General features: G+C 46.2%; 2 protein-coding genes across 7 annotated transcripts in view; one reads left to right on the top strand and one right to left on the bottom strand.

Annotated features, from left to right (window-relative positions):
• The first annotated feature begins 2,687 nt into the window (after positions 1-2,687).
• On the top strand, positions 2,688-5,886 carry Cldn23 (claudin 23). The gene has a single exon (XM_052752779.1). It carries the CDS (start codon positions 4,279-4,281, stop codon positions 5,167-5,169), a length of 891 nt encoding a protein of 296 aa, XP_052608739.1. The 5' UTR covers positions 2,688-4,278; the 3' UTR covers positions 5,170-5,886.
• A 3,258-nt stretch (positions 5,887-9,144) lies between these two features.
• Positions 9,145-15,684, bottom strand: part of LOC128119038 (prolow-density lipoprotein receptor-related protein 1-like) — a 54,882-nt gene continuing 48,342 nt past the window's right edge. For 3 of the 6 annotated variants that reach the window (XM_052752029.1, XM_052752032.1, XM_052752027.1), the window contains 3 exons: positions 15,048-15,507; positions 13,443-13,542; positions 9,145-9,637 (listed from right to left, as the gene is read on the bottom strand). In XM_052752029.1, the coding sequence (XP_052607989.1) occupies positions 9,545-9,637; positions 13,443-13,542; positions 15,048-15,507 (653 nt within the window). In that variant the 3' untranslated portion in view covers positions 9,145-9,544. Of the gene's footprint in view, positions 9,638-13,040; positions 13,121-13,442; positions 13,543-15,047; positions 15,508-15,684 lie in introns of those variants that run through there. The other 3 variants (XM_052752030.1, XM_052752031.1, XM_052752028.1) reach the window with 2 other exon arrangements.

Genomic DNA, 15,684 nt, shown 5'->3' with positions numbered 1-15,684 from the left:
ACTCAGCCTTCCACTTCCCAGCTCTATTCTCCTCCTTGTCCCGCCTATACTTCCTGCCTGGCCACTGACCAATCAGTGATTTATTTATTGACCAATCAGCAACACATTTGACATACAGACCATCCCACAGCAGGAATCTGCTTCTCCTTTGGCGGTGGCTGGCATCTCCATATATATTTTTATATATGGATCCATACAGTGAAGGCTGACTCCAAATCCACAGCTCTCCTCCCGCAGCATCCCAAACCCTGGGATTACAGGGATGCACTACAACATTCATCTTAAACACGTCACCTCCTTTCTCCATTATTTCTGAAACACCTGTGAAAACCCCAATGGAAAACACCAACATACCCATCTTTGTTCTTTGCATCAAAGCCAAAAATTTCAAAGGTCCTTTAATTCGAAAGTACTTTTGAAAAATGAAGAAACAGGATTCTCTAAAGATCCATTTAAACCAAATATAGTGATCCGGCAAGATGGCCCAGCAGTCGAAGGTGCTTGCTGCATGAGCCTGATGACCCAAGTTCAATCCCAGCACCCACATAAGGGTGCAAAGAGAGAACTGACTCCCCAAAGTCGTCCTCTGGCCTCCACATATGCACTGTGGCATCCTTACATACATGAAATATATTAAAAAAAAAAAAAAAAGGTCAGAGTAATCAGAACTCCCATGGCCAAGGTGGGAAAGTAAAGGGAGGCTATTGTTTCCCATATGATGCTGCAATTCCTTCTGAGTTATGTTGTGGACATAACTCAGAAGAATTAAAAACCGGGTTTCAAAAAGATGTCAAGACACTCATCTTCGTAGCACAGTTCACAACAGCTAAAGCACTGAAATCACCCAAAATCTGTTGAGATATGATGAGCTGAACACAAGTGGTACAGACACCACAGGAAACCCTTCAGCCTTTTCAGCCTTGAAAAAGAGGAGAATGATGATACCTGTCACTGTTGGGTCCAATGGTAACTCCATTTCCCCAATTCTGGCAATGACACAAAAGCCATCATCCCTCAAAAAATTGGGAAGCTGGTCCCCCTCCATCAAAAGAAGCCATTTCCCTTATCACTGGCAGAAGGGACACATGGCTATCTGCGGTGCCTGTTAGCATACCAAAGGGGATGCTGGCCTCCAGGCTCCCTCAGTATCACAAACACTTGCTACACATTTCCCTGTCCATTACAGCATCCCAGCTCTTCTCGCCTCCTCCCCTACCCTAAACTTCTCCAGATCTTGGTTTCCTTCTCTGCGGTTGCTCATTCTCCTTATAATCCTGCTATTCCAGCTATGTTCTCTTTTCTTCTCTCTCTCTCTCTCTCTCTCTCTCTCTCTCTCTCTCTCTCTCTCTCTCTCTCTCTTCTCTCTCTCTCTTTGTCTTCTACTCCTCCTACTCTCTCTGTCTTCCCCACCCACCCTCCATGGTCAGTTCCAGTCTGCTGGCCCATGTTCAGTCTACTACTTTCTCTGCCTGCTCTGGACTCTTGCAGATGCCTCTGGCTGTTCTCTTTCATATCTACAATAAAAACAAAACAAAACTTCCCTTTAACCATACCATGTCGTGGTCTTGTGTTCAGTCTATACAGTTACAGCGTGCATAAACCTTGAGAACATTCTGCTCAGTGAAATAAGCTAGCCACAAGCAGAGCTGACTTCCATTTGCGTGAAGTATCTAGTTAAGTCTGTGGAGGTAAAGTAGAGTGGTAGTGGGTGAGGGCTGCAGGGATGGAGGAATGCACTTTGTCACTGTTTTGCAGACAGTTTCAGTTTGAAAATGTCCAGAAGTTCTGGAGCAGGGTGGGGTCGAGAGTTGCACAATGGGAGTGTGCTTCTTGCTGCAAAGCTATGCAGCTGAAAATGAGTAAGCCAGTAAATTTTATAGCCAGTCCATATGCTGGTGGCTTTCCATCAACTTGACACAAACTAGAGACATCCCAGAAGAGGGAGCCTCATTTAAAGAATTGTATTCAGCAGATTGGCCTGTGGGCAAGTCTAGAGGGTCATTTCTTGATTAATGACTATTATAGGAAGGCCCAGCCCACTGTGGATGATGCCACCCCTGGGAAAGTGGTCCTGGGTTGTACAAGAAAGCAAACTGCTCAAGACTAAGAATCAGTTCCTGCTTCCAAGTTCCCGCTTTCAGTTCTTTCCTTGGTTTACTTCAACAATGAACTGTGATGTATGTGGAAGTACAAGCCATATAAGCCATATATACACTTTCTTTCCCAAGTTGGCTTTGGTTGTTTTATTACATCTACAGGAAACGGACTGGAGCAGCACCCTTAGCCACAATCTAATTTTTTAAAATATGGGGATGGCTAAGAGACTTATAGTTTATACAGCTCTTGAATAGGATGAGGTTATGGTTCTCAGTACACACTTCTGGTGGCTCACAACCACCTCAAGCTACAGCTCTGGGGATCCAGTATCATTGTCTACCCTCTGGTGTGCACATATACACACACCACACGATGACATAAACACACATACACATTGTTTAAAAAACATAATCTTTTAAAATTTTTAATTAAAAATATGTATTAAAAAAAATAAACCCTGAAAGTAGTGCCTCTCATCCCTGGGATGGCCCACTGTAGAATGTTCAAAATTACTACAGCACTTAAAGTGACTGATTTTACTAAATAGTTTTAATTATAACAAATTATAAAAAAACCATTTCCATTGTAAGGAATATAGAGAATACAGGAAAAATATTGTAAAAGAACATTTTAAAAGTAAAAGCATGACTTTTGCCCAAATGTAAAGTAAATATGTGCGAAATGCTTAATGGTATTTAAGGAGGGAAACAGTGTAGTGTGAAAATCAAAGGAAAATGCAAATATTTCATAAATATGCAAATTGGACAGTTAAAATGAATTTGAAAACTGGGACCAAACTAGGTGATATTCAATGAGCAAAACACAGGATGTACATGTATGAGATGTCATAATGAAACTCATTATTCTGTGCAATTATATGCTCATCATATGTAAACCTTTAAAAAGGAAACTTAAACATGTGCGTTGTAAACATTGTATTCTGTCAAACTGGCTTATTTAAACTGTACCCTAAATCAATGACATCAGGGATCACTGGTTGGCTCCTAACTTTGCCAATACAGATTTTGAAGCTTTTATTTTTTTTACTAATCAAGGAGAATAAGGTGCTTCTTCTAATTGCATTTCTTTGATTACAAGTTTGTCTTTTTTCTTGAAGAAAAAGCTATTTGGCATTCTTTGGGCAATAATCAAGCATATTCCATCCCTTTGCATTTATCTGAAAGCTTCATTTCAGAATAAATAAAACCATGGCTTTTCCGAAATACGTTATAGGTCTGCCAAGTCCTGAACTTAACAATCATCGAGTTATCCACACTCTGGCTTATCTCATCCACACTCTTATCCACACTCTTGCTTTCTTGGGAGTCGAACTTTATGCGGAGCGTGGAGTCGTTATTAAACAAATCTAGCAAGGTTTCCGTAGTGCAACTGTTTGGATACAAATACACTCCGAGCCTGGAAACTGCGGTGCACACCGCTCCTGTGCATCCTGAGCGGACCACCCTACCGTGAGTGGCTGCGAGTGGCAGAGCAAAACTTTCCAGGGACACTGGTCACCAGCTGGAAGTGGAGGAAGACTTAAGTCGGCAGGGCCCACGGGCAGAGTCAGGAGGCTAGGGGTCGGGTGTGTGAGTGTGGAGGGGGCGGTGAAACTTTCTGAACAGAGATGGATTGGGAAGCAAGGAAGGTGCACAGCCAGGCGACAGGTGAGGTTACACCTGAGGCTCGCCCCCTTCGCCCCGCCCACAAGAGCGTGGGCGGCGCCACGGAGCCAGGGCGGGGCGACCTTTGCTCGATCCCTAAACCATTCGAGCGGGCGGGGCGAAGCAGCCTGGCCGGGGTGGGGTGTCCGGGTCCTCAGAGTCCGAGGTCGCCTCTTGCCAGGTGGCCCTGCCGCTCCTGCTCCTCCCATGGGGTAGGGTTTGGCCGCGGGGGCCGCACCTGGGCGCGCGGTTTCGGTCTGACCGGACTCGGAGCCAGTTTCGATTAGGGACAGCGGCTGGGCGAGAGGGCGGAGCGGTCGGGACGCCGGAGAGGAGGGGACTCAGTGCGAGAGGCTCAGTGGGGTCAGTCCCGCGCGCGGGGGACAAAGAGTGTCCAGAGAGCGCAGTGAGCATCACTGCTACCCCAGCTCGGCAGCCTCGCAGACTTGGGGACCCTGGGTCCGGGGTGCGCTGCTGAGCAGGCCCGGGGGCTGGGGACCCGCGAAGCGACGAAAGGATGCGGACGCCGGTGGTGATGACTCTGGGCATGGTGTTCACGCCCTGCGGGCTGCTGCTCAATCTCATCAGTACGCTGACCCCGGGCTGGCGGCAGCTGAAGGGCTTTCTGGACCAGCCAGTGGACGTGGTGCTGTACCAGGGTCTGTGGGACATATGTCGCGAACAGAGCAGCCGCGAGCGCCAGTGCGGCCAGGCCGACGAATGGAACTACTTCCAAACCCAGCCTGTGCAGGGGGCCCGGGGACTCATGATCACGTCACTGGCCATCACCGCCCTGGGGCTGCTGCTGGCGTCGCTCGGCGTGCGCTGCTGGCAAGATGAGCCCCACTTCGGGCTAGCGGGCCTCTCGGGCATCGTGCTTTTCGTCGCCGGCCTCTTCAGCCTCGTCCCAGTCTCCTGGTACAACCACTTCTTGGGGGACCGTAACGTCCTGCCCGCCCCGGACAGCCCGGTCACCCTGCAAGTCAGCTATAGCCTGGTGCTGGGCTACCTCGGTAGTTGCTTGCTGCTGCTGGGCGGCTTTTCGCTGGCGCTCAGCTTTGCGCCCTGGTGCGAAGAGCGCTGTCGCCGCTGTCGCAAGGCGCCCCCCGCAGGCCCGCGCCGCAGCAGCATCAGCACCGTCTATGTGGACTGGCCGGAGCCCGCGCTCACACCGGCCATCAAGTACTACAGCGGGGGCCAGCATCGGCCTCCTCCCGCCGCCGAGGAGCACCGGGCCACCAGCAAGCTCAAGGTCGGGTTCCCGATGCCACGGCCGCCGCCCAAGGCCTACACCAACCCGGTGGATGTGCTTGAAGGAGAAGAGAAGACCGCCTCCTCCCAAGGCGGTTCCTCCTCTCGCAGCACTCGGCCCTGCCACAATTCGCTGCCCTGTGACTCCGACCTGTAGACACAGCTCACCCACCGTCTACCTGAGCTGCGCCTGGGGTCTGGAGGTGATTTGAGTTTGTGCGTTGCCATGATGTCTGCAACCAGAACCCTGAACACCTTACCGTTTGGAGGGCAACACTTCCTTTCCGGGGGTCAAACTCCTCCCCAGATACTAGGCTGGGTTCGTTTACACTGAAGGAGTTTCACTTTTCTCCCGAGGGATCAGGTCTTCTTATGCAGGGACAAGAGTGGGTGACATTTTGCATACTGTTAATCGCAGTAGCAACCACAACAAAACCGCAACCAGCCAACAGGCTTTAAAATGGTATACCACCTTGAAAGTACAGTATTCTAAGTTACCCGTGAGTCTTCATAAACGTCACTGTTGAGGTGGTTTGGCTTTTTTTGTTTGTTTGTTTGTTTTCTTCTCCGTCCCTGCTTCAGTTTCCAGAGAGCTCAAAGGGCCAAAAATATGTCTGTCTGACTGTGTTTGAAAGATGTTCTATGAAGCCAGCGGTTTTAATGGCTTTTGTGAAGTGAAGTAACTTGTTCAATTCATATTTATATTTCTTTGTGCCTACGTAGTATTTTTCTTTTCTAATCCCTTATTTCTGTGTGGGAGGTTGAGCTTATTCAAAAGATTGTCTTCCAGAAGCCAGAAGAATGAAGAACTTGACACTACACTATTCTGTTTGTTCCTGGATACCTCACCCCGGACAGAGATATATTTTATACAAAAAAAAAAAAAAAAAAAAAAAAAAAACAACTGTTGAGTTGCGTTTGGCTAAAGTCCATACATATGTATCTTATTTATAAATAAAAAGATTTTAAATGTAAGTGTACATATCCCTACCAAAGCTTGTCTCCGGTGTCACCGTGGGGAGTTTCAGCATTTGGTACTAGCAGTTTCCTGGCGGCTTAGACGCCTTGTCTGCAATCAAGAACTCTCATCTCCGCCTAAGATTACTAAAAGGAGCCCAGGGGCCCCACTGAAATCTCGGATTGCTTTGTTTTCAGGCTCACTTGGTTTCAGTGCGAGCCAAGTCTATTGTTGAAAAGAACCAGAAGCGCCAGTTTCGGGAGGAGGGTAGAAGTCCACTCCTCCTGTCGCCCAGGTACTTCATGTCCCAGGCAGGCAGCTGTGTTCCATAGAGGGGCTCAAATCCCCAGCAGCTCTGGCTTGCTAAGCAATGGAGTTAAATGTGCCCTTAACCAAACAGAATCTATTTGAAGTACAGAAGTGGGAACCAAACGTTCAGGCAGCCCTGACCATGGGAAGCAAAAATTGGAGAAACTGAAGTTTCTGGAGGGCCAAGAAGGTAGGAATTCACAATCCCTGCCACTTAGTAGTGAAATCACCTTTTTTTCCTAGAGGACCCCAAAGTTAACATGCAGGCATATCACTTTAGAGTCCCTTTCCAATGAAGATTCCCATGCTGCAAACCCTGAAACTGCCTCATAAGGAGATCCCAGAAGACCCCGGTGCAGTGATTTTTCAGCCTGGGGGTAGCAACCCCTTTGGGAATGGCATATGAAATATCCTAAATATCAGATCCTTACATCACAATTCATAATGGTATCAAAATGGCAGTTATGAAGTAGCAATGAAATAATTTTATGGTCAGAGAGTCTCCACAACGTGAAGAACTCTATTAAAGGGTCACAGCATTAGCAAGGCTGAGAACCACTGCTACAATATAGATGGTCCTGGAGGCATTCCAAGTGGCAAGGCTCCAGCTGGGACTTTGCCTCACTTAATTGCAGCTGGAGGCAGGAGCCACTCATCAACAGACCTCAGAGCACCTGCTGCATAGAAGCTTTAGAAGATGGAAGTTTACTGTGTGTATTAGTTAGCGTTTCTGTTGCTATGGTAAAACACCACGACCAAAAGCAACTTGGAGGGAAAGGGTGTATTTGGCTTACACTTCCACATCATAGTCCATCACTGGAGGAAGTCAGGACAAGAACTCAAACAGGGCGTGAACCCAGAGGCAGGAGCTAATAAAGAGGTCACAGAGGGGTGCTACTGACTGGCTTGCTCCTCATGGCTTGCTCAGCCTACTTTCTATAGACCCCAGGACCAGCAGCCCAGAGATGGCACCACTCACAGTGGACTGGGCCCTCCCCCATCAATCACTAATTGAGAAAATGCTCTACAGCTGGATCTTATGGAGGCATTTTCTCAATTGAAGTTCCCTCCTTTCGGATCATTCTAGCTTATGTCAAGTTGACATACAACTAGCCAGCATACTGCGCGTGCAGAGCTAGAACAGAGAGTGTATCCTGGATGTATTCAACTTCCACTTCAAAGACAGCAGTTGGAGGTTTCAAAGTCCAGAGGTAGCTAACAACTTGGAGGCCATGGTTCCTTGAAAGTACTGAATTTTACCTGCATCTTGACTCCAAGTACTGCTGGTGTGCACTAAGTTTGAACAAAGTTGGTCTCTTCTGCCTTTTACTTTTCCTTCCTCCCCAGTTTTTCTCCCTGATTTATAGGCAAAGCATCTTTCTGGGATGATCAATATTTAATCACTGAAAGCTAAAACTATCCCCCTCCTCATCAGCAGGAATGGGTCCAAACTTCCCTTTTAAAATGAACTCTTTTTTTTTTTTCGGTAAAAAATGTTCAGGATAGCATGGGGAGAGATTCCTGCATGGGGTTGGGATCTTTTCTTGTTCCAGTGCTCATTCCCTGCCACAGATGAACACACCCTGACAATGGGCTTTGAACACAATGTTCGAGGAGCCAATCTTTGGAGTCCTGCTGTGAGTGTGATTCCTGACCAAGTGAGTTGATGCTGGCCAATCAGATGCTGTACTGAAGTTAGCTCACCGACGTAGGATGGCACTGCCACCTTGCACCATACACCTATGATACATCCTCTTGGTCGGCACATAAAGTATGTGTCACCATTTGATGGCTACAGTCTTTCCAGGCTGCTCAGGTTTGCCTAGAGGCCTCTAGAGCCTGAGAAAGGCAAGGAGAGACTGCTTTACCCAGTATTGGCTATGCCTATTCTCCACTCAGACTTTCCCGGGGATGCAAGCCTCACCAAGGAGGATGAGGGGTGTGTGTGTGTGTGTGTGTGTGTGTGTGTGTGTGTGTGTGTGTGTGTGTGTGTGTGAAGCTGTTTATCTTCTTGGAGGCTGTGGGAAGGGCTGGCAGGCTGCTTCAGAAACCACCTCTTCTCTATTGTGCGCCGCATCCACCCAGTAAGTATTTTAAACAGCTGACATTTTGCAAGCACACTTGTGGGCCCTGGAAAACAAAACAACTCAGCTCTGACGTACTCTAGTAGGAGATCCCACATAATAGGATGAAAAGCAGTAAGCCAGGGTCAATGGATGGAGGCAGGGGGATGATATTTTAGAAAAATCGAGAAGGTAAAAGGTAATGTCTGAGCAGAAAAGTGACAGAAGAGAGATGGGAGTATTGCAGGCAGAGGGGATGGCCCAGCCCACTCCCATGATTCTCTTCTTTCTGTGCTCTGCTTCACTTTCCTTTCCTTTTATAGTCTCATGGTGAGGACTGGAAGCTGGCATTTAAGATGAGGCGCATCTTGACATTTGCTCTTTATTGGGTAAATAATAGTAATGTTAATAGGAAACACAGTCTAGAACAAATACAATCAGTGTTGTAGCACGCCTTTAGAATAAGAAGCAATTTGACAAAGAGCTGGTGAGGAACATTTTTTTCTGTCAAGGCACAAATCGCCCCATACATCATCAGGCAGGTAACACACTGGAGGCTCACAGCCCCGGATTCTCAGGGTGTGATGGGCCATGCCTGTAATCCCGGAATTTGGCAAGTAGAGACAGGAGGATTAGAAGGTCAAGGTCATACAACTCTATATAGTAAGTTTGAAGCGCGCGCACACACATACACACACACACACACACAGTCTTTCTCTCTCTCTCTCTCTCTCACACACTCTCTCTCTCTCTCTCTCTCTCTCTCACACACACACACACACACACACACACACACATACTCACACTAAAAGCCTTTTCCTCTCCTCATATATAACTTGTCGTGCATACAGAAAGTTATTATGTACCCATGGTCACCGTTCCCAATTCCCAGGGGGGGTGTCACTAAAGATGAGCTGCTTCTCCCTGTGTGGGAAGAATGATGGGGACTCAATTATCTATCACTTCAAATAAAAAAAAAGTGTTTGAGAGTCTCACCCTCTCTCTCGACCCGTGTTCCTCTGTGTCCTCTCACTGAGCTGTGAGTAGTAAAAAGACCTCTTCCCCTGTCCTCCCATGATAAGGACAGCCATGAAAACAAAGATGAACTTGTTCAAACCAAGGAAGGCGCAGAGAAAGCTCAGCATAGGGGACCACGCTGACCAGGGACTTGCTTCTTCAGTGGGGGATGTGGCGGAGCGCCTTCAGTGTGGGCTCATAGCTTTAATCCCAGCACTTGGGAGGCTGATGTAGGAGTATTGGGAGTTCAAGGCCAGTTTGGGAGGCACTGCAAAGACCTGTGTCAGATAGTAGAGCAAAGAATGAAACAAAGGACTTGATTTAAGCATTTTCCACACTGACAAGGAGGTGGGTCCACTGTTCCACTTGGAAAGGACCAGGACTATTAGGTGGAGAGAGGGCCTGAGAATAGGAATATTATTTCACAGGTGTCAAGCCCCTTTGCCACTTGCATGGCCAAGCCCCTGCCAACTCTTTCCCCATACCTCAACAGCCATTTATGCCATGGGGCTCCAAAATGGCCTCCTCTTATCACTGGGCTGCCGGGGGCTGAACAGTGTGGGCGACTTCCCAGGCCTATGTGTGGTCAGTCCAGGTTGCTGGTGTGCGGTTTGCCCCGGCCAGCTTCGTTTCCTCATCTGTGAAGCTGGACAGGCTGCTGGAGACCCCAAGAGGGCCGCCTTCACTTTGGTTCACTGAGGGTAACAGTTAAGAGCTTGGCTGAGAGCACAGACACACAATTCAAACTGTGCAGGCTTAGGAAAATGACTGGCCTAAGCACTGATCTGGGAGCCACAAACCCTATAGTCAGAGTTCTCCGTTTCTCTGAGTTCCTGAAGCTTTCCAGGAGTTAAATTGGTAGCACCCTCCCAGAATTTCCCCTTTCCTGGTTGTTTTCTATGAGAAGTGTTAAGTGCCCAATTTAATTTTTAATTGCTAGCAGACGTGCGAAGTCGAGTGTGTGGTATGTCTTTGAGCCTAATGCAGAGGCCAATCAACATTTCTAGAGACCCTTAATTGTCCAGAAGAAAACCCAGAGATTTCACTTCTATCATAGGTGTATTGCTCTGTCTATTCGTGTTCTAGGAACCGGACTCCATAACCTGCCACTTTAATTTCCATGTTTTCAAAGAGTTTCGGAAACAGACGTTAGTAAAGGAAATGGATTTATTTAGTTTGGCCAAACTAGGCTATTGTGCCGGCTTGTTTTTATGTCAACTTGACACATGTTGGAGTCATCTGAGAGCAGGGAACCTCCATTGAGAAAAATGCCTCGGTAAGACTGGGCTGTATGCAAGCCTGTAGGACATTTGTTTTAAAGTTAATGATTGATGTGGGAGGCCCCGCCCATTGTGGGTGGAGTCAGCCCTGGACCGGTGGTCCTGAGTTCTACAAGACAGCAGGCTGAGCAAGCCATGAGGACCAAGTCAGTAAGCAGCACCCCTCCATGGCTTTGCCATCACCTGCTGCCTCCAGGTTCCAGCCCGTTTTGAGTTCTTGCCTTGGCTTCTCTAGGAGGGCTGCGATTCAGGATATGTCAATTAAACGCTTTCCTTCTCAAGTTGCTTTGGTCAAGGTACTAACTAAGAAGTTATAAACTTGAGGTTCCGATAACACTAGGTGTAAAGAAACTGATAAATTAACACATAACACAGATACAGTCACACTAGAAGACTCTTATAGCTTAAAATGCATCATTTCTACCAGTAGGTAAGATTGTGAAATTGACTTAAGAATCATCGAATACAAACTTTTTTACTTTCTTCTTTTTTCAAGACAGGGTTTTTCTTTGTAACCGTCCTAGCTGTCCTGGTGCTCACTATGTAAACCAGGCTGGCCTCGAACTCACAGAGATCCACCTGCCTCTGCCTCTCAAGTGTCAGGATCAAAGGCATGCCCCACCACTGCCTCGTTGAATACAAACTTGAGACTCCATTCTGGAATCATGCCCTTCTGATGAAATGGACTTTCAGTATATTTTATAAATCCATGAATGGGGAAAGCATTAACAGATATGTTAAAATAGATTGAGGTGGAGTGTACTTACGCATTCACTCCTGGGAAAACATGGGTAGGTCAGACACATGGTGAGAGGAGGTGGGTGACACACGACACACAGGGAGCTGATTGACAATGGCCAGCGACCTTATTCCTCCAAAGCAAAGGGAATGGCAGGAATTTCTGGGGTCTGCATTGGAATCCGGGTCTAAGGAGTGACTAAGAGTCACATTCAAGCATAGAGCCTGCAGAAGCTGACTGACCTAGTCAGAACACAAGTCCTGAGGGTCTACAAGAAGGCTAAAGGTCTCGAGAGCAACAAGGCAGCAGCTCCAGTCTACCCAAAGTAATAACCATACGGATGTACGTCATCCATACCTGCTTTGGAGCCTGATTTTTTTCTCATGTCATTTTCATACATGCATAGACAAGTGAAGACAGAGACTTGGCAAGGGCAGAATGATCAATGATGATAGCTTTTAGGAGGTAGGAAAAGAAATTCCTTTTGTGGGTGAAGAGACACAGGGTACTGGAAGGTGGAGATGAGTTTTCTCATGTACAACTTCTATACAACTTAACGGTGCTTGTCCTATCTTCCAGACAGAAAGACCCAGCACAGCCTGATCAGGAAGGGCAGCTCCCCTGGTGTTTGTTCTTCTGATCAAGTTGATCTTTACTTATGAGATGTCATACCTCATTGAAGAGCACAGAACATCCTATGCGTTTCCCACAGTAATAAGCCTAGGGCTTCTCATTAGGCTTAGCGGCCTACACAAACTCATTCTGTGAGGCAAAATGCAAAAGTCTAGAAAGGATCCAAACAAGGAAACTCTTCTAAATGATACTGGGTTTATTACAGTTTAGACTCATGTCACTGGATTTGGGTACCAAGCTAAGCCATGTGTGGGCATTATACAGGATGGAGCGATTTGTCCAAGGTTGCTCCTACCAAATTTTAGACCACACAACCGTTGTGACCCTATGTACATCACAAATTCAGTGCCTTTGATTGCCCAGGAAGCAGTGATAACCCAGCAAGGCCAAGCACTTGTGTGGTCCTCAGCAGGCAAGAGCTAGTTAGGATTAACCCTGGTGTAGCCTATGTCCTATGTTGATGACCACAATAGCCACTGACGTCATTTTAAATAGCATTAGACATATCATGCATCTGAAATTCCATATCTGCAAAGTCTATTTACCTGTCCCGTTCATTTCAGAATTGACTGACATTATCATAAAGGAAACAGTTTTTTAGAAATGAGTCCCAACCTAGAAAGTGAAATTTATCTGGGGTGGTGAGGCCAGAGAACAAATACTTGAACATTGGCCAATCTAGAAGAACTTGGCTTTTAACTGAGATGCAAGAAGATCACTCTCTTTGGTAACCTAGGAAACTGGTTCAGAGGATTAACTACCTTGAAGTTGGTGTCAGAGCCAAGATTTAAATCTAGGACTTCTGACTGGCACTGGGTCAGGTGACTTGGGGTAAAGAGCACTTGTAGCTGAATCATAGCCTAAGCTACATGGAAATCAAACCGAATTCTCACCATCTCTAAGAATCTATGGTTTTAAAAAAATCCACTAGCAAAACCAGATGACCGTCTCTACTTTACGAAGGAATCACTTGGAGTAATCACCATTTACCACCAACGGTTTGGGAAGTTAAGACAGCATACAACGAACTGGTTAAGCAATATTTATTGAAAGGTGTCAGCTCTTTTTTTAAAAGGAGGTCATTCCGTTTGTAAAGAGGTTAAGGATTCCTGTGGGAAAAGAGTTGAAGTTAGAAAACATACGCAGCATTTACATAAAACAAGAAAATAGAGTTGATGGAACCTAGAGATGTTAGTAGAGATCACAGGGAAGGAGTACCTAAGTTTGGGGGCACTGAAATGTCTAGGCTATTTCATGCATGTTTCATTGGAATTCTTCAAACCAGAGCTAAAGACCAAAGACTTGGTAAGCAGAAGGTTCATATAAATAACAGCCACATTCACCCAGCTTACACTTTTCACAATCGAATTCTTTAAGCACGTCTCACCATCCCCTTTCCTCAAAGAGACTTCCCAGACTCCCTCAGCATACCTGCTCATCATAAACTTCATTGACAAAAGTCTCACTATTCATTAGATTTTCTTCTTCTTGGTTTTTTTCTTTATCATAGTCCAAATTCCTTGCTGATGTTCTACAATCAAAGAAACAATACCAAGAGATTAGTTTGCATAAAAACTAAGGGAAAGATGGCTCAGTGCTTAAGAGCACTTCCTGCTCTACAAAGGACCTGAATTCAGTTTCCAGTACCCACAAGGAAGCTCAAAACTGTCTGGAACTCCAGTTCCAGGGATCCAAAGGCCTCTTCTAGCCTCTGAAGTCACTGCACATACAGTGGAAATACATTCAGACAAACACTCACACACACAATGCAAAAATAAATAAGTCTAAAAAGTGTATACTTACTTATCCACTGTCATGGTTAATTACACAGAAATGGTGTTTCATTTTAACCATCTCTTAAATAAAGCCAATGATCTAGAGTGGATAATACTTGAGTCAATTATTATTTGTTACTATGCAATGTAGGATTACTTCTCCCCTGAAGGAAGGCCAGTGATTAGTCAATGAGAAATAACTTCAAGGACAGGTAAGGGGCAGTGGGACACAAGTTCAGTAGGAAATCAGGTAAACATATCAGAAGGACCAAGAGTGAACTGGTTATGTATTAACCAGCATTTGCTTGGACATGTTCATTCTCCTGCCTTTTCTTCCATCTGTGAAATCGAAGACAGAACAGCGGGGCAGCTTCTAAAGCATCAGGTTCCTTTATAATTCTTCATCTTAGGCTGCTTAATGTTCCTTCTCAGTATGTTCAACCACTTTCTTCAAACACACCTTCCTACTCTATCTTACAATGTCAGAAATACCATTTGGTTATCGTGCATTTCTTTAATGGCTTTCTCGCCCTAGGATAAAACTTAGTGTAAATTCTTTCCATTATTCCTGAATTTCACCTCCAGATGTGGACTAAGTATGCCCTGCCAATGCTCCAAACCCACAAAATATAGATGGTGATGCTGGGCTCTTTAAAGAGGTGCCGAAGTTAAAGGCTGCCAATAGAATGAACCCCACCACAACATGACTATGTCTCCCTGAGAAGAGGGGTACAGACACACATGGGGGAAGACATTATGAAGGGGAAAGGGAGACACCCCACCATCGACCAGCCAAGGAGAGAACAACAAAGCACAGAGCTCTACAAACTCTTAGATCTCAGCCTTCCCGCCTTCTTGAGAACACACATTCATGTTGTCTGTGATCCCACAGCCTGGTACCCTAGCAGATTCACAACCTCCTGACAGATGTGCCTGCAATCGCTGGTGCTCAGCCATTACTTCATAGATGGGGAATCTCCTCACTTACATTCCTGTAGCTTCATCGCCGACAGCTGTTAAATCGGATTTTACCTTTGCAAATGTCTCACACCCTACACTGTGTCGCACACCTCGGGTCTCACTCGAGGAGACTGACCCAGTTACTATTTTTCCAGGTCATTTAACAGGTTGCCTCATCATCTCAACCCTTCCTCAGAGAATGAACTCCTAGAGTAGACTTCAATCTTCAACCCCACTCATCGTATCTTACAAGCTGCCTTTGAAATGCAATTCTCCCGTGAAGACAAAAATAGTCACTTACCTTTTGAATTTACGCTCTCTTCTGAAATGTAGAAACAGACCCAGAGCTGCCAGAATGGCTGCCAAAGCAATGACTACACTCAGAGCCACATAGACAGTGGCAGGGCTGTGGGGTGCTTCTTCACAGAACTCTCCACCATATTCCAGCAGGCAGCGGCATCTCCTCAGCTTCCCTTCCACGGTGCATGTCCCTCTCCCATTGCAAAAGTCTTGGCTACAGGGCATATGTTTTGCCTCCTGTAAATCCTCAGACTGAACAGTTTCCTCTCTTCCCTTGGCTGTGGGGACCTTGCTCTCTGGTCTTGTTTTTCTGACAGGATGTCTCATTTCTTCTTGTCCTAAATATACATCTGTGGTAGACTCAGCAGCCTGGAAAAGTTTGGAAGCTTCTGGTGTCCACCTTTCCCAAGCTTCTGGCTTCTCAAGTATTGATGCTGAACGGATTTTACCTGGATTCATACCTGTAAAAACCAAGACAGATGGAATTGTTTGCCTAACCTCCTTCCCCTAGGTTATGGTTACTCAGTCATTCTATTTAAATTGGTAGATTCGAGGTCCTTTCAAACAATGTAAAACTGCCCAGCTTCTTGTAGCTCACTCTCATGCTTCCCGCCCTAACAACCAGAAGGCATATTAGC

Source organism: Peromyscus californicus, unplaced genomic scaffold (genome assembly GCF_007827085.1).
Source record: "Peromyscus californicus insignis strain IS unplaced genomic scaffold, ASM782708v3 Scaffold_23__1_contigs__length_62951481, whole genome shotgun sequence".
NCBI lineage: Eukaryota > Metazoa > Chordata > Mammalia > Rodentia > Cricetidae > Peromyscus > Peromyscus californicus.
This window is presented reverse-complemented; position numbering and strand designations above follow the sequence as displayed.

Bases quoted from the DNA above. Each gene is read 5' to 3' on its own strand.
- Cldn23 (XM_052752779.1), top strand. From the start codon at position 4,279: ATGCGGACGCCGGTGGTGATGACTCTGGGCATGGTGTTCACGCCCTGC.